Source organism: Pleurodeles waltl, chromosome 8, assembly GCF_031143425.1.
Source record: "Pleurodeles waltl isolate 20211129_DDA chromosome 8, aPleWal1.hap1.20221129, whole genome shotgun sequence".
NCBI classification, from domain to species: Eukaryota; Metazoa; Chordata; class Amphibia; order Caudata; family Salamandridae; genus Pleurodeles; species Pleurodeles waltl.
In genome coordinates this window covers 1,189,430,461-1,189,454,023 of record NC_090447.1, presented here as the reverse complement: position 1 = coordinate 1,189,454,023, position 23,563 = coordinate 1,189,430,461, and the positions used below count along the sequence as shown (strand labels likewise).

Here is a 23,563-nt window from a genome sequence, read left to right as displayed (position 1 = left end):
TTGAATTAACAATTGCACTTTCTTCTGGGTTGCGACCCTTCATATGCTTTGAATTTGGTAAATGTTTTACGTTGATGCATCTGTAAATAACGCTGAACTCATTTAGATCTAGCAATCCCCACGTATATTTCCCCACTACCAGAGTAGAACTAGTAATCCTCATGTATAGATTTCCACACTACCAGAGTAAAAGGTAAGATTCCGTAAAAGCAGAAAAGTTGGACCCATATAACTTACGATTCCCTAAAATCACAAAACCGGAGGAGATCATAAACTATTTTCTAGACAGGATGAAAGAACGATGGGGGCACGAGACAGGCCAGCCATGGACTGATACGAGCCCCCAAGTTGCATTCTTTTACAATATCCACAAAAGGGGCTGCCTACAGAAATACAAAGTGGATTGGGCACTGTAGAGGGGATGGACACCAAACCGTGGTGGGAGATACAAGCTCACATGTTACGCTATCACAAAAAGAAACAAAAGAAGGATAGAGAAAGACAGGAGCTAGCCCAGAGAGACTCTCCTAAGCTGGTCTAACACAAATTGAAAAAGACCACCTTCGAGGGGGCTGTGTTGGTTGCAAGCGTGCAAATTGCACCAGTTCTGAAGGGGGTTCCACCACAAAACCCCAGAGGGTTTCAACCTAGCTACAACAGCAGAAACCAGGGAGATTGGCAGCAGCCAGACCTCACAGAATGTTACTTTTGGCACAGAATGGGCCACATGACTGACAGATACCAGGTAAAGGCATATCATGAGCAGAGGTGGATGAGGCAGGGCCAGGCCCTGTAAAATTTCCATCGACAAAACCAAGGCCAGGAAAACCTGAATGCACCTTATACTCAGCCGTAAGGAAGTCAGTCCACTGCCTCTACACTGCAACAGGGGTCAGGTAGTTGGACAGGCACATGGCAACAGCAACCACAGACAGGGAACCCAGCCCAGCAAGGACCATGGCCACAACCTCAGCAGGGAGGGGTAACTGTTTGGTAAGTAATGCAGTCACACAAATGCAAAACCCAAATATGCAGTAAGTTAAAACCCAGAATGTGAAGCATTCGTTTCAGGCACACCTCAAAATTCATTGTACTAAAAACTTAAAAGAAGGACCAACAAGACAACATTAGGGATTCAAGCCTTTACTTGTGTTCAGAATGCTCACAGCAGCTGCACGTGCTTTGCCCATCGAGTATCCTCACTAGAGTCCGCCATTCAGGGTCCTTACAAGAGCCTAGGCCCGACTCTGCTGCTGACCCTCAGGGCATGGTCGGCTGGCCACACCCCAGGAGGAGGGCAGTCTGGTAAGAAGGGGCAGTTTGACTCCCAGACCAGTGCTTACAAGAAGGCACCCAGGTCCCTGCACCCACAACTTAAATGGGACAGGTTCAATCACCAAGTCAGAAGGTCCCTCTTCTCGGGCACCCAGCAAGGACCAGAATTTCCCTTTGAGGTGGAGTCCCAACAACAATAGTGCCCCCAGAAAGCTAATGGCCTCCAGTCAAATGGAGTCCCCCTTTTAGTTCTAAAATGAAGCTGTTCTCCAGTGATGGGAGACAGGTTTCCCGTACGCTTGGGATAGTGAAGACCCCATAACCTCCACAGCGCACGCACAACATCAGTTTGTAAACCTCTGCATGGCACCAAGTCAGTAGAGAGGGGGGGGGGGGTTCACCAGAGCAACCTCCCTTTCCAGTCCACTACCATTATTTGGGCAAACTTCGAACGACCATGCTCTGGACTCCCCATGCAGCAACATTTTTGCCTCCTCTTTTCCCTCAAAGTTTTCCAAGTAACAGCCAGGAACCGCAGGTCCAAATAAGACATTGTCTGTGGGAGAGTGGAGTTCCAGGGAAAGGAAGTCCAAAAAGATCCATCACAGCTCAGAGCATAATAGAATGCAGAAATATGCTCACCTCCGTATCAGGCCTAGAAATCAGCCAACCACCAAGAACCTTTACCCACTGTCTAAGAGGAAGCAATAGTCCAAATCTCGGCCAGTGCAATATCAGAGGCACAGGAGGGCCATGGGACAACTCTCTGACCCCCTCTGGTTCGTGTCAATTGAAATAATAGATTAAGCGAAGGTTTAGGGAAATGCCAGTGACCAATAAAAAGAAGCCCAAAGCTAGCGCAAAAAGAAGTATCTAGGAAAAGGGAGTAGTTAAGACACCTGACGCCACTAGGGACAGTCATGTTGCATGTCACATGCTGGGACTACAGCAGTACACATGTGACCTCAGGACACGTTGCGATTGCTGACCAACGTTCAGTACGACATGCCTCCTCTTTATACATCCCCTGCGCATGTGGAGGTTGAAAACACCGCCCACGCCAATGACACCCCCATGCACACACAAGGATACTGGAGGGCTGGCAATGCCGACAGAGTGCCACTTAATAATTAAAATTACCAACATGTTCACAAGATACATCATGCTCATGAGGTCACCCCATAAAAAATGCTTTACAGCAGTACACCTAGTCAGGCGCGGAGAGGGGAAGGCCCAACGACCCATAAAATTAATATGTTTGTAAACAATAACACATGTTTTTTTCAAATTAGATACTTTGAGTGGGGCCACTTTCAGGTATCTCACTGAAATGACAAAAACGCAGGAATTCCTAGGAAATAATTGGTGACAAAACATGTAAGGATCCAATGTTGTCCCAAATAACAAACCAAACGTAACCCATATTCAGCAGGTCTGCAATCGAGTCTGCCAAGTGCACCACCTTCACAGCGGACCATCACCTCTTCAGTGACCACACCTATAAGTCCAAAAGGACCACCTTAAAGCGCACCGCACTGTCAACTTTCATCCAAACTGTACCACACCAACAAACCCAACCAAATCAAAAACTATGAACTGCACCACAAACTTTGTTGAACTGTCGAAACTAGAAAACTCCAACCACTAGAGGGCTACAGACATCTCCCCTGGATTCATCCCAAGATGGTAAAAAATGTATGTATTTTTGCACATGTATATATCCTCTGTTTATTACGGGTACTGCTGCATCCATTCATGGGAACCACCTAGTCTAATGGAGTCCACTCAGAAAATGTCACTGCGCTTGTATAAGGACCTCTCCCATGTCACTCACAATTACGCCAACACATCTCCAGCATTCCACATGCACTACACAGCGCCCTCTTACACAACACATGGTATCAGCACATGACCGCTGTGGGCTCGAAGATATGAGCCAGGTCATGTTACGTCTGTTCGATGATAGCGCATGCTGTTGCCGCAGACAGGCTTTCCTTGTCCCAAGAAGTAGCCCCTGAAAAAGCAAAATGTTCCTCAAATGTGAATTTACCTTGAAAACAGCTCATTTAATTCAACATTATAGTTGGGAGAACAGTTACAGAACTGGCGTCTGAGGACTATTTCAGAGCACATTTGTTCTGTGCTGTGTTCTATACATTTCTTTGGGTACAATAAAACAATTACAGCATTCCTTTCGATGTGAAAAATGTGAAGAGTTGTCATGGAGTCATAAATAAGGTCCTCATAACAAATGCAGCTAGGCCTTGACCTTGCGTGAACACAATGTGGGCCGGCCGGTAACGTGTCCAGATGTCCGGCCTGAGGAGCATGTAATTGCTGTGTGTTACTGTGCGTGCTGTGCTCTGATTGAGTCAGAATCACTGTTTAACCCCTACGGTGCCTTGGACGAGGTGATTTCATCCAAGACACCGGTTCCCGGTGCCTAGAAGGGGGGCAGAAAAGGCCTTAAAATAAATGCCCCCCTGGGAGCGACCCGTGCTCTGATTGACTGTGAGTTCCTACCTTCATGTGGCATCTGACTTTACGAATGAATATGTCTCTTGTGAAGTGCACTACTACTCCCGCTGGAGCATCTTGGCACTATGCAGATGGATCTGACCCTGTTGAGAGGTCGAAAGAACGCTAAAAGATTCTTGCTCAAAGAATAAGAGAATATCAGAAGGCGTCTGATGCTGGAAAAATCCATGTCTTTAATTGCTTTTTAACCCCTTCGCTGCCAGGCCTTTTCCCCCTCCTGTGCCAGGCCTTTTTTTGGCTATTTGGGGCAGTTCGCGCTTAGGCCCTTATAACTTTTTGTCCATAAGCTAGCCAAGCCAAATATGCGTCCTTTTTTTCCAACATTCTAGGGATTCTAGAGGTACCCAGACTTTGTGGGTTCCCCTGGAGGAGGCCAAGAAATTAGCCAAAATACAGTGAAAATTTCGATTTTTTTCAAAAAAATGGGAAAAGGTGCCTGCAGAAGAAGGCTTGTGGTTTTTTCCCTGAAAATGGCATCAACAAAGGGTTTGCTGTGCTAAAATCACCAGCTTCCCAGCTTTCAGGAACAGGCAGACTTGAATCAGAAAACCCAATTTTTCAACACAAATTTGGCATTTTACTGGGACAAACCCCATTTTTACGATTTTTTGTGCTTTCAGCTTCCTTCCAGTCAGTGACAGAAATGGGGGTGAAGCCAATGCACAAAATTTGACTAAAAAACACGTTTTCCTCACATTTCGGTGACAGAAAGTTCTGGAATCTGAGAGGAGCCACAAATTTCCTTCCATCCAGCGTTCCCCCAAGTCTCCCAATAAAAATGATACCTCACTTGTGTGGGTAGGCCTAGCGCCCACAATAGTAAATGCCCCAAAACACAACGTGGACACATCACAATTTTTGACAAAAAACAGGTGTTTTTTGCAAATTGCCTACCTGTACATTTTGGCCTCCAGCTCAGCCGGCACCTAGGAAAATCTACCAAACCTGTGCATTTGTTAAAACTAGAGACCATGGGGAATCCAAGATGGGGTGACTTGTGGGGCTATGACCAGGTTCTGTTACCCAGAATCCTTTGCAAACCTCAACATTTGGCTAAAAAAAACACGTTTTCCTCACATTTCGGTGACAGAAAGTTCTGGAATCTGAGGGGAGCCACAAATTTCCTTCCACCCAGCGTTCCCCAAGTCTCCCGATAAAAATGATACCTCACTTGTGTGGGTAGGCCTAGCGCCTGCGACAGCAAATGCCCCAAAACACAACGTGGACACATCACAATTTTTGACAGAAAACAGAGGTGTTTTTTGCAAAGTGCCTACCTGTAGATTTTTGCCTCTAGCTCAGCCGGCAGCTAGGGAAACCTACCAAACCTGTGCATTTTTTTAAACTAGAGACCTAGGGGAATCCAAGATGGGGTGACTTGTGGGGCTCTGACCAGGTTCTGTTACCCAGAATCCTTTGCAAACCTCAATATTTGGCAAAAAAACACGTTTTCCTCACATTTCGGTGACAGAAAGTTCTGGAATCGGAGAGGAGCCACAAATTTCCTTCCACCCAGCATTCCCACAAGTCTCCCGATAAAAATGATACCTCACTTGTGTGGGTAGGCCTAGTGCCCGCGACAGGAAATGCCCCAAAACACAACGTGGACACATCACATTTTTTCACAGAAAACAGTGCCTACCTGTGGATTTTGGCCTCTAGCTCAGCCGGCACCTGGGGAAACCTATCAAACCAGCACATTTGTGAAAACTAGAAACCTAGAGGAATCCAAGATGGGGTGACTTGTGGGGCTCTGACCAGTTTCTGTTACCCAGAATCCTTTGCAAACCTCAAAATGTGGCCAAAAAAACACTTTTACCTCTCATTTCGGTGACAGAAAGTTCTGGAATCTGAAAGGAGCCACAAATTTCCTTCCACCCAGCGTTCCCCAAGTCTCCCGATAAAAATGGTACCTCACTTGTGTGGGTAGGCCTAGCGGCCACGAAAGGAAATGGCCCAAAACACAACGTGGACACACCACATTTTTTCACAGAAAACAGAGGTGCTTTTTGCAAAGTGCCTACCTGTGGATTTTGGCCTCTAGCTCAGCCGGCCCCGGGGGGGCAGAAATGGCCTCAAATAAATTTGCCCTCCCCAACCCGCCCCCGGGAGCGACACTTGCCTACAGGGTCGCTCCCCTTGCGTGACATTGGCGCAAAAAATAAAAAATCACGGTGCCTAGTGGTTTCTGACCCCTTGGGGGCAGATTGACCTAAAATCGGCCGATCTGCCCCCGGGGGGGGGGGCAGAAATGGCCTAAAATAAATTTGCCCCCTTGCCCTCCCCTCCCCCTGGGAGAGACCCTTGCCTACGGGGTCAGCGACCCTTGCCTACGGGGTCGCTCCCCTTGCGTGACATTGGCGCGAGAAAAAAAATCCCTTGGGGGCAGATTGACCTAAAATTGGCCGATCTGCCCCAGAAATGGTCTAAATACAATTTGCCCCCCCCAGGGGAGCGACCCTTGCCTAATGGGTCGCTCCCCATCTCTAAAAAAACTGCTAGCGACTGAGGCTGAAAGGATAAAGAAGCATCGCATTTCACCCCTAGATTTTTTACCACCTCTACAGGGGTGGGGTCACTGAAGGAGGCCACCATTTAGCTCGCACAAATTAGTTTGATTTTCCGAGCAGCATGCTCTCAGTATTTTCGGAGTTGCATTTTGATGATTATGTTGCATCCACCGAAGGACTGCACAGAGGCAATTTTTAAAGTTGGTTTCGGAGCCACAAGATGCTATGTCCAATGATAGGATCAGCTGCATGTCATCCGCATAGTAGGTGGTCTCAATGCCAAAGGTCGAAATCAGTATGATCAGAGGAGCCATGTAGATAGTAAATAGACCAGGGCTCGGCAATGAGCATTGTGGAACACCTGATGTCACTGTCCTTTCTGAGGACGAGAAAGTGCCCAATTAGACAAATTGTCTACGATTTTCCAAGAAAGATTATATCCAGACTAAAGCCTGATGGGAGAGCCCACAGTTTTGATCCTTTGGAGCAGGATATCATGAGAGAAGGTTACAAAAGGAGCAGATAAGTCTAGTAGGATCAACACTGCATTATTTCCTGCATCCATAATGAATTTCAGGGTTTCAGCAACTTCCGAGCAGACCCCATGGAGTACCCCGGGCGGAAACCAGACTGCAGTGGATGGTATCTTCAAGACAGGTTACCAATTGGTTATTAACTAGATGATCCGGAACCTTGCTCAGAGAAGGGAGGAGAGAAATTGGGCGGAGATTGGACAATGTTGTAGGATCAGATAGAGGTTTCTTCGCAATGGTTTTACTACGGCCAATTTCCAATCAAGTGGGACCTCCACATTCTTTAGTGAGGTGTTCAAGATAGCTTTAATTACCGGGTTGACGTTGTCAACAACTGTATGCAGAATGGACAGGGGGCAAGGGACCTATCGAGATTGCTCCAGGGTAATTTCGTTAAATGCTGTCAAAGTTTTGTACCCTGCTTTAGGAGATGGAATTCCCATTGTGTTATCAGTCAAGGATGAATTAATTATGAAGCCCTGTTGGATGGTGTGTATTTTTTCATCGAAGAAGTTAGCAATTTGATCACACAGCTTTTGAGAGGGACAGATTTCTCTCTTCAGAGTCTTAGGCCGCAAAAAAGTATTTGTGGTATTAAAAATAGTTTTTGAGTTATCTTCCTCAATCTGGGAGGCAAAATAAGGTTTCTTTGCAGCTTTTATCTGATTATGATACAATTTCAAAGCTGCTCTGAAGAAAAGTAAATCTTCAGGCAGATAGGCCTTGCTTCATTTTCATTCAGCTTGCTTACAAAGTAAGCACTGATTTGCTACCACCTGGGTAAACCAGGGGGCAGAGTGCTGGGATCTGCACCTCTCCTGCAATACAATTTTAGGGCTAGTTCATTCACTGCGTGAGTATTAAAAGAGGACAGATCTGCTTCCAATTTCCCAACAGGACGGGTGTTGTATGTGATAAACATAAGGCACATTTGAGATGTACAGCTTACCTAATTTGTGTAAAGCCGGAGGAGCAGAGTTAAAGGGGTGTGAGGAAAATTTTCCCTACTCGTACTGAATATTCAAAGGGATTAGCATGTGGCGACCAGGGCAGGTGAATGGGATCTCTAATTTCAAAACTGGGGTTATTGGAGCAGACACCCTCCAAAGTGTGACCTTTGTTATGCGTAAGTGCTGTGAGCAGATGCTAAAGGCCAACAATACTTAGGGTCTCTAAAAAACTGGTTGTATTAGAGTCTTTAGTGCACCCTAAATGAAAATTAAAATCTCCAAGAAACGTAAAACTGGCATACCGGGATACTGTAGTAACCAACGTCTCGCCCGATGAGTGTTGGTGTTTGGGAATGCGCACATCCTTCCGGCCATGTGTGTTTTATTGGGGTCAATCTCCTGGGACCATTGTGGTGTTGCAATGCCTATCTGTGATCTGAGTCTCCTGTTCACGCTTTTGAATGCCGGCTATGTGCTGCCCCACCTGTGACCTGTCAGTCAGTAATCTCAGGCCTCAGAGCCTACCTGACCCAATACTTTGGAGTTGAAGTTGAGGGAGAATTCACGATGGGTGAATTTAATAATGGTGATGCGATTTCACTCTTATATGTGACTGTATCACTGTGTGCATCGGCATCGACTATTCCAATATTAACCCTGCTGAATGAGTGTGACTTGTTTGCTACAGGTGTATTTTGTGCAACACTTGGATTTTTCACAATCTATATGGCTTTAGTGATGTGATATTGATGGCAGCATCCCCACTCTGAAAATGGCATATGCACAAGTAACATAGAATCTTGTTCTTAAGCATAGAGTGTACGTTGAGTGTCAGAGAGAGTAGTGTGATGTATAGAGAATGCAAAGAAAGGACAAACTGTCAGGGTAGAAAAACATCATGATGGCATGACCAGACTAGGATGCCTGGAATTGCCCTGCAGCTTTTCTGTGGACATGAGCTGTGCAAAAGAGCCTGCAGCTCCAAGGTGTCCTATTCACAGCAGCCCTAAGAAAAGTGTGGTTGGGTCGTTTGTCCCTGGTGTCCATCCTACTATGACTCTCAAAGTAGGCCAAGTACAAGCTTACTTACAACAGAATATCAGGGTAGCAGAGAAGCGCAGTCATAAGATTCTCTGGGAGGTAGTGTGGGGGACAAGAGATTAGAACTCAACTGTAAACCAACAGACACAATAAGAGTAATGTTTTTCAATACCCTTTTTGATTTATTAGTTCTTACAACATGATTGTGTTTGATGCAAACTTAATTCCACCACCGGGAGGCATGTATTCCACTAAGAGGGCGCGCAATGACCGCCCCTTCTGTGCCAGCTACCGCTTGATTAATGTGATTTCCCCCAGGCGTACACGACTGTGCATGTGCGACCTGCTCTATTTACATTAGGAAGAAGAGCAAGGGTGTTCTTCCTCCACCCTTACTGTGATCGGGAGGACGTACTGATCAAGGTGCCATTAACAATCTCCATAGAAGGTATTGTCATAAGATTCTCAGGGAAGTAGTGCGGGGGACAAGAGCTTAGAACTCAAATGTAAACCAACAGACACAATAACTTAATGCCCAACCTAGTGCCTGCTTTTTTGTATAGGTAAGTACCTTAATCACGCAGCAGTACTAAATACTACACGTTTTTCAGTTAGATTAGTGAATTCATGGTTATAGCCCCGGTATCACTCTCAGTAAGTGCTACACCACCCCAGGTCCAATATCCTTTCCCCACCAGAGTGACTAGGGGAGCTAGAAATCCACAGTATTCTGTGGCGGAGGCATGAATTAGGCACAGATACAGATTGTTTTACTGTTATTCTTAACATCTTAACAGATGTAGATGTGCAACTCAGTTTAACAGTTCTGACCCAAGGTTTAATTTGGGCATAAAATCTCAAGTCCTTTCGCTATGTTTCTTTGGAGCGCATCTCAGTCCTTTGCTCTGGTTGCATTTGAAGCCTTGCAGTACTCGTGCGTAGGTCTGGAAGATCAGGTGATGCGACAGGCTTAGCCTGTGTCTTCTGTCCTCATAGCAGCCTCACTTCAGAGCCAGTGTCAATGGATGATTAAAGTACGCTAGGGCTGGACGTCACAATTTGACTTCTTTGGCAGTTGCAGACCCCCAAGCTGACCAGGATTCATTCGACAGCGACATGTACTTGCAGCCTGCCAGGGTCTACTTACTATCAATTTATTTGTCTTTCTGATGTCAGCAGCACCAGCTTATGGCTTGCAGCAGCCACACCTGATTTGGTGAAATATTTGGGGCAGTTCTTGTCAGAAACAGGCACAGCTTCTCCATTGGAGCAGAAGAGCATTGCTCCACGTAAATGCCCCCAAAGCCCCAGGGATGAAAAATAAAAGGGTAACTTATTACCCTTTTATTTTCCATCATCCCGTTCTGAACAGAGTTTCAGGGCAGGGCCTGCTGAGTGGCAGCAGGGAGGTGTGGTTGGCAGAGTGCTCCCTGTGCACTGTTTATAGTGCGCATGTCTCTTTGGTTGGCCGTCTTGCGACAGCCAGCCTGACATGCGCACTTTAAACCTCTCAACTCAGCTATCTTAAGACAGCTGAGTTGAGAGGAAGTGCAGGCCTCCAGTGCACTGGGGAGCACTGAGAGAGGCCACTCCCTCCAATCAAGGCACTGGTCTCATGCTGGTTTACATAATGTGAGCAGCGCCAGGATTGTTAAAAGGAGTTTGCTTTGGCTCGCACTTCAGTCCAGGCAGAAGACGTCCAGCATGAGAATGACGTGCTGTGCTGTCCCAATCAGTTAAGTGTTTCTTGATTTTTTTTTTTTTTTTGCATGCCCTTTCACCCATTTGACCACCCCCCTCTCCTCCGTGGATGCCAGGTGCCACTGGCCAGGAACTAATTAGAGAAAACATGAAGACTCACTCACATTACAAGCATCTCCTGGCTTTGCTCTCCACTTTCCCTGGACTTTCACCACACTGGGAACATGCTGGGCTTCTCCTCCTGGACAATCTCCGCTCCTGCAGAGCCAGGCACACTGCTTTCCTCTTTCAGTGGACAGGCCATTAGGCAGACTCTCAGCTCCTCCAGCAGAAAGTGCAGACTTAAAGAGTCATCCCTCATCTCCAGGAAACTATCTGTCAGGCTGACATTAGCCCTGGTTACACAAGCTTTTCAAGTACTTTGTGGAGCACTCCCTTGCTCAAGGAGATTTTGAGCCTGGATCCAAGCAGGGTTGTTTGGATCCCACGTTCATACACATTTGTTTACAGGGGATTTGGCTCCACTGTCTCAAACCCCAGATCCAATTTGGGGTGGTTCTCTTTCAAGTTTCATCCTCTGGATGCTCTCCAGTCATATAATTTATAAAAAAAGAGATGCTTCTCACAGAAGGCAGCACTGGGGCTGTCTCTAATTAGCAGTATCCAAAACATGAGCACAATGAATAGTGAGATCTTTGCAGCTAGCTGTTATCAATTTTTCCCGAAGCAGTAGTCAGCAACAAACCAAAGGACAAGCCTGGCCTAGAAACTTCCTTACCTTGAATGACAGAAACTGTGGTCCCAACCCTCACCCCTACGATTCACCAAATAGCAGTGTTGAGGAAGAACTAATCAGCAGCTTACTGCTGACCAAATCTTCATGGCAACAGCCAATCAGAGTTAGGAAAGAGGCCTGCATTCTATTTCACTTAAAAGCAGCCTTCTCTTTGCATGTGCTGGATGAAGCCGGGGAAACATAACTAGTCAGAACTTATGGGGAACTCTGGACCAGCTTTGGATTTTATAAATACTTTCGAATGAGTCAGCAAGTGTGTGCAGTCCTTATCCCTAGAGTGCTCTGTTTAGAAATAATCAACTCAAGCGATTACGTTTTCAGCCAAACTCACCTTGACTATTGATTGATATTTCCCTCCTAGCTGGTGCATATCATTGTACCACAAACTCTGCAACTACACCTGCTTAAATCTGACAGATCACAGATGCGACATGGAGCTCACAGCTTTTAGGCCATTTGCCCACGAGCTATGAGTAAACGGTGCCCAAAACATAGTATGTTTGGGAAAAGAACTCTCAGCCCAGATCTTACGCAAGGGCTTGGCAAGGACATCTTAAGGATTTTGGGGGTCCCTGTTTGGAACAGCTTCGAATTTGTGGTCTTATTCAAACTCTTTCATGCCCTTTTTGGCCAGGTCACCGACATCACACAGGCAGACTGGTCCAAATTCCTATTGTGCATACATCTAATACTTGGGGATAGTGACGTGTGATTTTAATATTGCAACACAGCAGCAGCTCACTAATAGTACTGCAAATAATCTCTCTGACACTTTCCCATTGGTCATATATGAGGTTCTGTTTTGATTAAAAAGAACCTTTTTTATGGATGTTGCATGAAACAAAAACACATTTCCATGCAAAATGTCTGTAATAGCTTCTCTGACATCACCCACATTAAAAATAAATTAAAGGAAAAGGGTATCAAGTTTGAGAATTATTCAGTCATCTGAGTATGATTCTCTGCAGTACAGAGCTTACTTTGTGAAGGGGCCCCCTGAAAGACTGGAGTCATGGGACAGAGCCCACTTTGCCCATTCCTCAAAATGTCTCTGCACCCTGGGGTGCTGAGAATCTCAGACGGTCATTCACCTTCCATGGTCTCTGAAAACCACTCAGCGCACTCAGACATGTAGATCAAATTGGAGTTAAGTTACTGATTTGATTTTCCTATTTGCATCGACCATACAAATATGGTAAGCAACAGCCTGTAATACTACATGGGTTGCAACATGGACTATACAGTTTCCTAGGCTATTATACATGCAAAATTCTGTGCACACAAATCGAAGTCACGCTCTCAAGACCAGGCTTCTCCAACGAGTAGCTCATGAGCTACTAGTAGCTCTCCAGCAACCTTTAAGTAGTTTTGTGTATGCCAGCCAGTCTCTTAAATGAGAAGCTTTTGCTTAGTTGAGTAGATGAATACCGAATATTAAAAGGGTGTATGTTAGCAAATTACAATGTGTGCATTTTCAGAAGTTATCAGCTTATGTTTGAAGAAAAAATATTTTTTCCAAAATATATTTATAGCTCATACTCGAGTAATACTTCATGCCGCGTTGGGATTTATTACATGCATTGTTACTTTAGTGCCAGCAGTGTTGCAACTGTGGCTCTTATGCATTTCCCATGCAGAGACATTCCATGCTGACAAAGGTTCTCTGCACTATTACTGGCAATGGTGCCTAATTAACTGAGATTACCAGTGGTCACTATTACAACAGCTCCGGATGATTTTCATGGAGCATAAGTAGACCTCATTTCAAAAGGGCTGGGGGCCACTGCTCTAGACATACTGTAACACTGGAGACTATACATTCATGTGCATGTCCTCAACAGATTTGTGGGTTTACACTCAATCACTGTATAATTCAAATAAATGGGTTATTTCTGGAACTTAAAAGTTAGCTCCAGTATGGTCTACCTGCCTAGATAGAGTCAGCTACATTATAGCCTGTCTATATGTAGTACTCCCCTTTCACTTGTGTGATCGCCTAAATTGAAAAACTGACTTTCTTGACTTTTGTTGATTTGCATTATAATCCTAGCAGTGGCCTAAAATATCTACAAAACCTTGGACCCACACTCTGAAATAACTAAAATTCAAGAAGGTTGTTGGGTGTAAATAGCCCAGTGCTTAAGTTGAGAAGGTGGTTGCTGGTGAGGTCCATAGGCACTCATTTTCTGGGACTGGCACTTATTTCTTCTCATTGGACAATCACAGAGAGCAAGGGTGGGAACAACACACAAAGGGGAGAAAGAGAAAGAGGGAAACAATGCAAAAACCACTACAAAGCGAGAACGCAGGAATCTGCAATAGTAGAATAAGGGGCAGTGAGTGTCTGGTGGTGGATGAAAGAGGCAGGAGGAGTCAGACCTACGCAGCCTTGGTATTCAGCGTGCTGACATTTAAAAGCGCTGACCGTGGGCTTTTCAGTAGAGCTTTGGGCAGCAGCACTCATTCTTTTACAAAGTAACCACTGAAATAGCCCCAGACTAATAAGCTTAAACTATGGAAAACTACCTAACTTTGGAAACCTCTTAGAACCAGAGCAATCCAAACAACAATTCAAGGTTTGACTTGAATCGCAAGAGGCAGTGACTGAGTATCTCCGAAGGCAGTGACCCACTACTTATTCTGAGCAGACTCAGAATTTTCATTAACACCATAAAAGCTGCATTTACCTTTCCTGAGAACTATAAGCCACTGCTAACAGACTAGTGGATAGATCTTTTTAGGTAGTGTCTGCTTACAGCTTTAACTGACTGTTGTGGATACAACAATATCAGTTCTGAGAGTGAGCATAGGGTCAGCCCATTGCTCATGATTGGTTGGCTTGCTTCTCTATCTCATTTGAATGTTTCTTATTCGATTTCTCAACTTTCTCTTCATGTATTTGTCTCTCTCCTGGCATAGCTGTTTTACAGTATTTCCGATCTGAAGAATTGTATGCTTTCATTTCTTACATTCAGCTGCTGTGCACTTCTTTATTTTTTAATTGACCACTTTGGGCATCTGCCATCTTGACATGATAAATTAAAATTAAAACAAAAAGTAATGCTCACCACCGCATCATAACATATGCTTGCACAGACGTCTAGGTGCATGTGTGAGCATGCGTCATCACCCGGAGGCCAGCCATTAAATTTTTTTATTGTCAATGCCATTTAGCATTGGGAACACGCATTTTTTCCTTGTTGCCAGTACTGTTCAGCATTGGCAACAGTCATTCACAAAGCCACAGTATCTGCTAATACCAATGCTTTTTAGTATTGTCAGTTACAGCCGACCAGAGGCAGGGCTGCAGATTGCACTTGTGGTAAACCCAACTACACACTGTAAGCTGGAACATCAGTCAATGCTGGAGTGTGCATCATATATGTTTCAAAGGCCTGTTTGAATGAAGCCCCAGAATGAGGGAGTTAGTTAATCCCCATAAAGTAATGTAAGGAGATTTTAAAACATTTTGAAACAATTTTCAGACAAGTAAATCTGCTGAACAAAATCTGTTACATCGGTAAGCAATGCTGTAATGCAATTTGCACAGCTGATGGTCAAGCACGACGACCAATGTTGGGGGAATAGTTTCATGTCTAATCACATGATCGTAGTAATCTGTTTACCCACAGCCAAATTTGGATTGTTCTACCAAGAACGAGCATGAAGGACCTCTAAGCAAACAGGCACGTGCCTACTTACCTAAATAGCGTTCATTGCAGGTGCTTAGATGTTTTTAGGCACCAGGGATGACTGGGATGGTTAATGATGCACAGTGAGACACAGACTGAGCCTGGACTCAGATCTGGGTTGGTTTCTAGGACTCCAGGTTGGACTGGGCCAGATTCACGGCAGGCCTGATATGTGCTGCCAGCTAGCCTACTGGTCAGACTTGGATGTAAACTGATATGGACCGGCCAGGATTGGGCCAAAGTGACGACTGATCATCTTTGAAAGTCGTGGGGTGTAATACTTTCACTGAACTGCAGGAAGTAATGATGAGTTAATTGCTAAGGTTTTGGGGAAAGAATTACCATTATTATACCAGACCCAGTATTATAGCAGGCAAGGGCAGTAGGCACCATCATGCTAAGAATGCCTACGATATGCCAAGAATGAACACCATTATGCCGGCCCAGCATTATACTGAGAGGGGCACCCTGATGCCATTAATGTTTACCCTGTTCTAAACTTTACACTATAATGTCTAGACCAACGATGCAAAGGGTGGCCAGCATCATGCCATGGATGTCCTCAATATTCCAAGGATTATCACTAATATGCCATTGCCGGAATTAACCAGGAGAGGTCTCCATCAAGCCATGGGGGGGGCGCTTGTACGTGTCATGCTGGGACTGCCATTTGAGAGGAGTGCTGATGGACAGTGGTCCCTTACAGAGCTGTGGGTCGAGTTTGTCAACCGTGCGTGTACCCCAAAACAAGCTTGCATACACTGCATGTATTTTTTTAATGTTGCCACTTCAAGGATATGGTGTAGGACCCTCTGGGTGAATGTGAAGAAAAAGGAGGGGTGCAGCGTAAAGACCCTAATGTGTGGGCCACCTCTGCAGGGTAAGTTGTTTGGCTTGGTGTTGTTGGACGAAATGGATTTTGTTACGGACTGCAATGGCTTCAGAGCAGGGATTGTGATGAGCTTGCTTTGAAGAGGGATGTGTACAAGATAACACAGCATGATGTTTGTGTCATAGGTATACAATTCTCACTGAAAGGCTGTTTCCAAAATCGTACTCAAAACTCAAGCCTTTAAAAAGACCTGTCATAATGCTAATAAATCAAGTGAAAGCAAACAATGAAACTTGATTGGGGTGCCAACACATAATTGCCTTTCTGAAGTCCTCATACACCTGTCTGACTCCAATGACTTATAAAATCAAATATTAGCTTTGTCAAACTTTGAGCTTGTTAAAGACCTGATAATGCCATGCTCAAGAGTAGATAATAGTGACCAGCTTATGAAGAAAGTAAAAGGAGTGCCTGACTTCCCTTTGACAGGTCGGTGCGTCATCAGTTAGCGCTGCAGAAATGAGACGTGTGAAGGGACAACCTCTCCACGACCCCAGCTGACTTTTTTTATTTGCTCTGCGGAGGTCTCCAGCCTCAAAGGGGCACATGCCATTCAGATATACCTTGTGCACCTCAAGGGACTTTGTTCGCAATTTTTGAAAAAGAGGAAAAAGGCTGGATTGGCATGGACTTTGAACCTCCCTCTTACCCTCATGAGTGGGTGTGATGCACCCTGGTGGGCAGTGTGAACAGCCCGCCCTGATACGTATGGGTGGAACTGAGGCCCCCCCAGCACATTCCCAGCTCTCTCTCAGTCCTTGTACTTGACTAACACTTCTTTATCTCTACCATTTGTTGTTGGACCCAGCTTGTTGGGGTGTCTCTCCATTTCCATGTAAGCTAATCCTTACAAGGCCAGCAGAGATGGAGAAAAGTCAGCCACGAGCGAGGTACCCCTTACACGTCCCCAGTGCAGGCCATGGCCTAATTTTCTTTTAGTTGCACTGACCTGTCAGTAGAACTCTAACTTGAGCAGTAGCTCAGCTGTTCAGTCACTAAAGAGAGCTGTGGAATCTGATAGTTCTGTTGCACATGCTTTATTGGTATATATAAAACCTGTGGAGTAATTCTGCTCTTTCCATCAGTACTGGAAATGATGAAAGGCTGAGTCAGGCCTGGCAGGATTTTAATCTTTACCCTTTAACACGGTCGGACTGGGAACCCAAAGCAGCCCTGGCAACTTTGCCGGACCAGTCCCCATTGGGTGTAGCGGGGGTGCTGGTGTGAAGCACCGCTGCTTTTGTTACTGCGGGGCCGATACTGCAGAAGTGCTGAATAACTGCCCCCCCCCCCCCTTCCAGCCTCCTGGGGAAATGCCCGACGCCCGGCCCGGCCAGTCCGGCCCTGCCTTTAAAGACTGACGAGGTTAGGTAGAAGACAAGGGGTAGCAAGCGGTGGAGGAAACGGGATTAAGAAAGGAGGAGAAGCAATTCCAGTCCTATTTTCCGAGCACCCGAGCCATCTCTCCTCCTCCAACTCTCTGTGACTTCTACGAGTCACCACTTTTCAAAGTACCCATATTTTGATGACTCCTTAGTATCACGTATATTTTTTCTAGTCAGAATAAAAAAAGACTACTGTAACAGCATCTCTTCACACATGCCAAGTGACACTGGGTCATGTATGAGACCTTGAGTGAAAGACACACTTATACTTCGCTTCATGTCCTTATGTGGGGCGCCAAAGCACCTTCCTGGTCAGTCACCAAGCTACTTGTGTGGGAATGTGCGGTAAGGAGGCTGTTCTTTTAGTTATGAGTTTATGTGAGAAGCGTTTTTGTGTTGCGTGAGAATGACCAGAGAGGTGGACGCCTCTTGCTTGGGATGCAGGACTTAGTGATCTGATGAGTACATGATATAAGATATAGGTGCGCTGTCTGGTGGCTCTAGTTACCTTCGCAGATTGTTGGGTATTGCCAAATGTTTGTCAGACCATTACAAGACTGGTTGCAGAAGAAGGGTGTCCACTTGAGATGTAATGGCTCGTGAGGGTAAGTTAATTAAACGCCAATAACACTTAGCATGGTAAGATTTTTGAGCCCACATGCTCAATGTCAACTATGAAACTACAAGTCCCAGAATGCAATGTGTTGCTGGCTAAAACGCCTGCACTGGCTGAAGGTCTCATGTGATAGGGCCCCACTTTGCATTTGTGTCTCTGCATGCTGGGTTTACACAGAAAAAGCGATGGTATTTGAAAAGTAAACGAATCACTGTGAGGTACAGATACACTATAGGAGCATATATTTTATTTTAAAACGAAAAATTAGGATATTTATTAAGATAAATGCATTTTTATCTCTTCTGTTGACAGCCCAAACCGTGGCCCTCATAAAAACCTGTGCATTAGCCATAGAGAACAGCAAGATTATATTTAAATGACAATATGTTCCTATTTCCTTGCAACTCGCAAGTCTCAGGAAAACTATTTGCTATCCAGTTTTGGGTCAAACCTCGCCCTCATGCTGAAAACCAGAATCAGCGTGGACCACAAACATAGTTGTTCAGGCCAAATAATGAGGATGCAAAACCCTCAGGGCCCAAATAAAAAAATGCTTTTTTGGTCAAAAACTAATGTTTAAGCCCGAAAATGGTTCTATTTACGTCTATTAGGTATCCACAAAAGTGATGCCTTGCAGGTGTAAATGCATCTACTACTGCATAACTGTAGGCCATAACCAGGGCTACTGGAATTGTGAAATACTGTGATGTTTTCCACATAATTATGAATTTGCCACAGTTGCATCGTTTGCTGCTAAATTTGCAGATTTTAACAAATAAAAAATTGTTTCTAGCTCAAACAGATCAAAAATGACTAAAAGCAATGCAACGTGGAAGGACCTTCACAGAAGCTGACTGGTCACCTTTCTGCTGCTTATTGATGTATTTGGGTGTCAGACTGGTATTAATGAGGTGAAAAACGTTGCCCAGATGGTGTTAACATATGTAAAACTGACAAAATAATGAGGTAATACTAAAGCGCAACTCGCAGGGGGTGGATTGGCATGGTGCGGGGCAGGGATGGGACCAAAAAAATAAGAAAAATAAAATTTCCCATCTTTCATTGCAGGCACAGGCTCCAAGCCAATCCTGCGTTCAATCCTACCGCTGCTTTCATGCTGCTGGCATCATGAAAGCAGCAGTAGAATTGGACGGAGCAACCAGCCAGGACACTCCGAGACAGAGTGGTAGCCTCTGCCTGCTCTCTCCAACTCGGCAACGCAGTGCCGGGTTGGGGAGAGCCTAGTGCGCCTGTATGTTTGGCCGGCCTGAGACGGCTGGCCAAACATACATGCGCACTGTGGGGAAGTGCTATGTCACGCCCGTGGCTCAGCCCCTTTTATATTAAAAACATAATAAACAGAGTTTATTATGTATGCACTATAAAAGTTTTGCAGCTGCTGCTGCTGGTGGGTGCACGCTTCTCCGCCATAGCAGAGGAGCTGCCCCTGTTAACACTATCACAAAATGTGCCACATAACTTGTTTTTGCTTGCCGCATAATATAATAAACCCTGACGCACACTTTGGTCCTCTCCTGTTGCATAATTCCAATGACCCTGGCCATGACTGCAAACAATTACACAACAGTATTCCTACAGAACGGTTGGAAAGAGGGCAGATCAACGTGTGGCTTGCATGAGAATTTGTGAATTCGGACAAACACATAGGGGGTTATTCTAACTTTGGAGGAGGTGTTAATCCGTCCCAAAAGTGACGGAAAAGTGACGGATTTACCACCAGCCGTATTACGAGTCCATTATATCCTATGGAACTCGTAATATGGCTGGTGGTATATCCGTCACTTTATCGTCACTTTTGGGACGGATTAACACTCCTCCAAAGTTAGAATAACCCCCATAATCCTTTGGACATTCAGAGACTTCTTTCTGACCCCTCCTATCCTAGAAAGTGGCAGATGTGAAAGGGTTTCTCTATGGGGAGCAATATTTCCCCCAGACAAAAAAATACAGGGTCACAGCTGAACTTTCTTGCCCATCCCGGCATCCCCAATAGTATATCAAGAAACCTGCGAGCGGTGCAGAGTTCTATGTGTATGAGGTCAATGTTTGTGAATTCCAAAAAGTAGTAAATCTGCACCGTCATAGAGTACTTTCCCAGGTTTCAAATTCACACTTCCGTGTTTCTAAAGTGTTAGCATTACTGAAGCGCGGAATGTGCACCCACAGAGGCACATAGCTGTCAATAGTCCCCAAGTCAAGTAGGTGACCTCCAGACAGTCCTGTTTCTCAGCTTACAGCACAGCACGTGAGGGCTGGTAGTTCCGGTTCCCCCATGTTGGTACAGACCTATGAGCCACGACACGTTTGTGTCGGTGGCAGAGAAAGCAACCATGCCCAGGTCACCCTCGCGCATGCGCCCTGTTGACAGCTTCGTGACTTGGGGCTCGTCAGCAAGATAAAACTTGCATGGAATGCTTAAACCTTGGCCTGTTCTTCTAGGCCCAAATAAGTCCGCATAAGCACGTTCTCGACAGGAAACATGCCAAAGAGGACTATTTATAGCGCCCACGGCTTTCGAGAAGGTAGCGCACATCAAGACCGTTTTCCACTGCTCGCCCATTCACAACACAAGCATGGAACACAAACAGAGGAATGACACACTACCTGTGATGGCTTGTCTCAGGAAAAAGAGAAAAGGACGGTCTGCTTTGAACACAGGAGTCCGAGATCTTTTCAGCAACACCATAGCTGCAAATAAACAAAAACAAATTATTTTGTGTAGTTTTATGGCACCGATAACTTAAATGTCACAGTTTACAAATAGTGAATAATTTGGATGAAGAGTCTGTTGTAATATCGCCAGTTCAGACGCCTTCAAACATTTTGTGCCCTTGTGGATGTCTTTTTTTCGGTTTTGGTTTCTGGTCATCCTCAACCCCCAGAGTCTGCCCGCACACTCGTTTTTGAAGCTACACAACCAAGCGAGTGCGAATACGCATTGCGGGTCATATGAACACTGGGGAATACCCACCTCTTAGCTGTTGTGGATTTCTACTGCAGGAATACATTAGTCATGTTTAAAACCTCTTTCAGCCAGAGCGAGCACGCCTTCCTTTTACCTTGGCTGTAATGCTCATCTGTAGTTTTTTGTGGGGGACTCCGCAGCTGAGATGTTTTAAGGCACGGGCAAACGGGGCTATTACCCAGAGTCCCCACCTTCCATGCCTACGACACCCCCTCACCGGAAAGTGTATTTCATACCATTTGGCATCTTATGGTCTTCAATTAGCAGGAAATGGGTAGTAAAATTCAAGTTTGCCCTGTACAGAGCCACGAAAGTATGTCTTTTCCAAATTCCTTAAAACAGTGTGAAGCACAGAAATGCAGCGCGAACCGCAAGGGAATCTTCAAGCACAGATAGAATTATATAACAACAACAAAACTGTGACAGCTGATCACCCATTCCATACACATTGCAGTGGTGTGAACTTGCTACAATTTTTTTTCCCCCTTTCTCGGTATGCTTAATGGAATGAGGCAAATGGGTTTGCAGCAGTTTAAATGGAATGAACAGTTTTGAATCAGGGCAAGAAACGGAACAAACTGAGGCCCAGAGCTGCTAAAACATCATGCAACGCAGGACAGCAGTGAAGTTGCTGTGCTGCGTTGTGTGATCGGTGTAGGAAGCTGGCTCTGTATATACTATACCAAAACGAGGTGTAGCGTGCACAGAGTCCAGGGGTTCCCCAGAAGCTAAAGTAGATAATACTAATGCTCACTTTTGTGGTAGTGTGATAGAGCAGTTAGGCTTATCAGAGGGTAATGCAACACACAGTCGAGAAATGAGGCACACACTCAATGACTAACTCCAGGCCAATATTTTTATATAGTAAAAATATATCTTGTTACTTTATTTCTAGAACAAAAAGGATCTTTGTTGCAGGTAAGTACAGATGTAAGTTTGTATCAAACTTATATATCAAATTTACTTTGTTTAGGTTTGCAGATAAAACAATTTACAAGTGAGCAACACTTTTCAATTTCAGAAGTAGATGGTGCAATTTCTTATTGGAACCAATATACTCCTAGGGGAGGAAAAGTGTTAGCACAATTTACAAGTAAGTACTCAACTTATGATCCCAGTCTTCAGGGGTTAGGATGTCCGCAGGTCAAGGTTCAATGTGACCCCAAAAGCGCATCACCAGCAACAAAGGGACAGCCAGGAGCAGAGGTCAAAGTTGGTGTTTGGTTTTTAATGGAATCTAAAGGGAACGGGGGTCACTTGGAAAAAAACAGGTCGCTGGTAAGTACCAGTGACTTCAGGCAGGGCACAGACCTGGGGGATTTGGATGAGCACCGGGGGGGCATAGGTCAGCACCAAACACACACCCTCAGTGGCACAGGGGCGGCCGGGTGCAGGGTACAAACACAGCATTGGGCACCCAATGTTGTTCAAAGGGGGAACCCCGGGGGTCAAAAAGATGCTGCAGACTGGGTCCAGGAAGTCGGTTGCGGAAAACCAAATACTGGACAAGTAGGAGAGGCACCCACTGGACATTGCTGGACCATTGCTCGGATTCCCCAAGGCCAGGGTGATGCAGGGGTACCTTTAGGCGTCAGGAATCTTCATTGGATCCGGTCTCGGTCATGCGGGTCCTCTGGAATATAGGCTGCAGGTGTCATTGTGTTGGCCAGGAGGGGTCAACCCAGGGTGGACTCGAGGTTGGAATTGCCTGGGGACCTTCTCTGGACTGGTGGGCCACCTGGATTAGGGCCGTGGGCCTCGGGTTCTGAGTGGGCAGGTCTTGCATATCCGGGGTGGTTCTGGAGTCCTTCTTGGGTGTTTCTTGAGGACAGGGCCACTGTCCTCTGGAGCTCTTGGTCCTCTGCTGGGCAAGCAGTCCTCTAGGGGTTTGTAGAGCTCGCTAGTCCTGCGGATGCATCGCTTTTTGTAGCACGAGTCTTGAAGCTGCTGGCAGGCCGGTAGGGCTGTGGCCAAGTCAGTTGTCATCTGGAGTCTTCACTGCTGGGGTCGGTTCTTCAGTCCTTCTTCTTCTTGAGGTAGCCAGGAACTTGAAGAGCAAGGTTCAGGGGTGCCCCTTTCTGTGCCCACTCCCTTTGGGGACGGGGGGTACATTCCTATCCATATTGGCTACTGTCCTCCAAAGCAAGATGGAGGATTCTGCAAAGAGGGGGTCACTTTCGCTCTGGACACCTCAGGGGTGGTCCCAGCTGCAGTGGTCACTCCTCTTTGTTTTTCCGAATTTTCCCACCAGACCTGCCGCCAAAAGTGGGGCTTGGTCCAGGGGACTGGCATCTCCACTAGTTGGAGTGCCCTGGGACACTGTAATAGGAGGTCTGAGCCTTTGAGGCGCACCACCAAGTGTTGCAGTTCCTGCAGTGGGAGGTGTGAAGCACATCACCCAGAGCAGGCTTTGTTCCTAACCCCAGAGAGCACAAAGCCTCTCACCTCATGGGGTCAGAAACTTGTCTGTTAGAGGCAGGCTGGCACAGACAGGTCAGCTTTACACTCAGAGTTGGGTGAAATACAGGGGACATCTCTAAGATGCCCCTTGTATGCATTTTACAATAAATCCAACACTGGTATCAGTTTGGGTTTATTGTGCTGGGAAGTTTGATACTAAACTTCCCAGTCTTCAGTGAAGCCGTCAT

General features: G+C 45.7%; 1 protein-coding gene across 2 annotated transcripts in view; it reads right to left on the bottom strand.

The window, feature by feature from the left end:
• SERPINE3 (serpin family E member 3) overlaps positions 1-23,563 on the bottom strand; it is a 128,574-nt gene that overhangs the window by 50,114 nt on the left and 54,897 nt on the right. For both annotated transcript variants that reach the window (XM_069205443.1, XM_069205441.1), the window contains exon 8: positions 20,555-20,638. In XM_069205443.1, the coding sequence (XP_069061544.1) occupies positions 20,555-20,638 (84 nt within the window). The remainder of the gene's footprint in view (positions 1-20,554; positions 20,639-23,563) is intronic.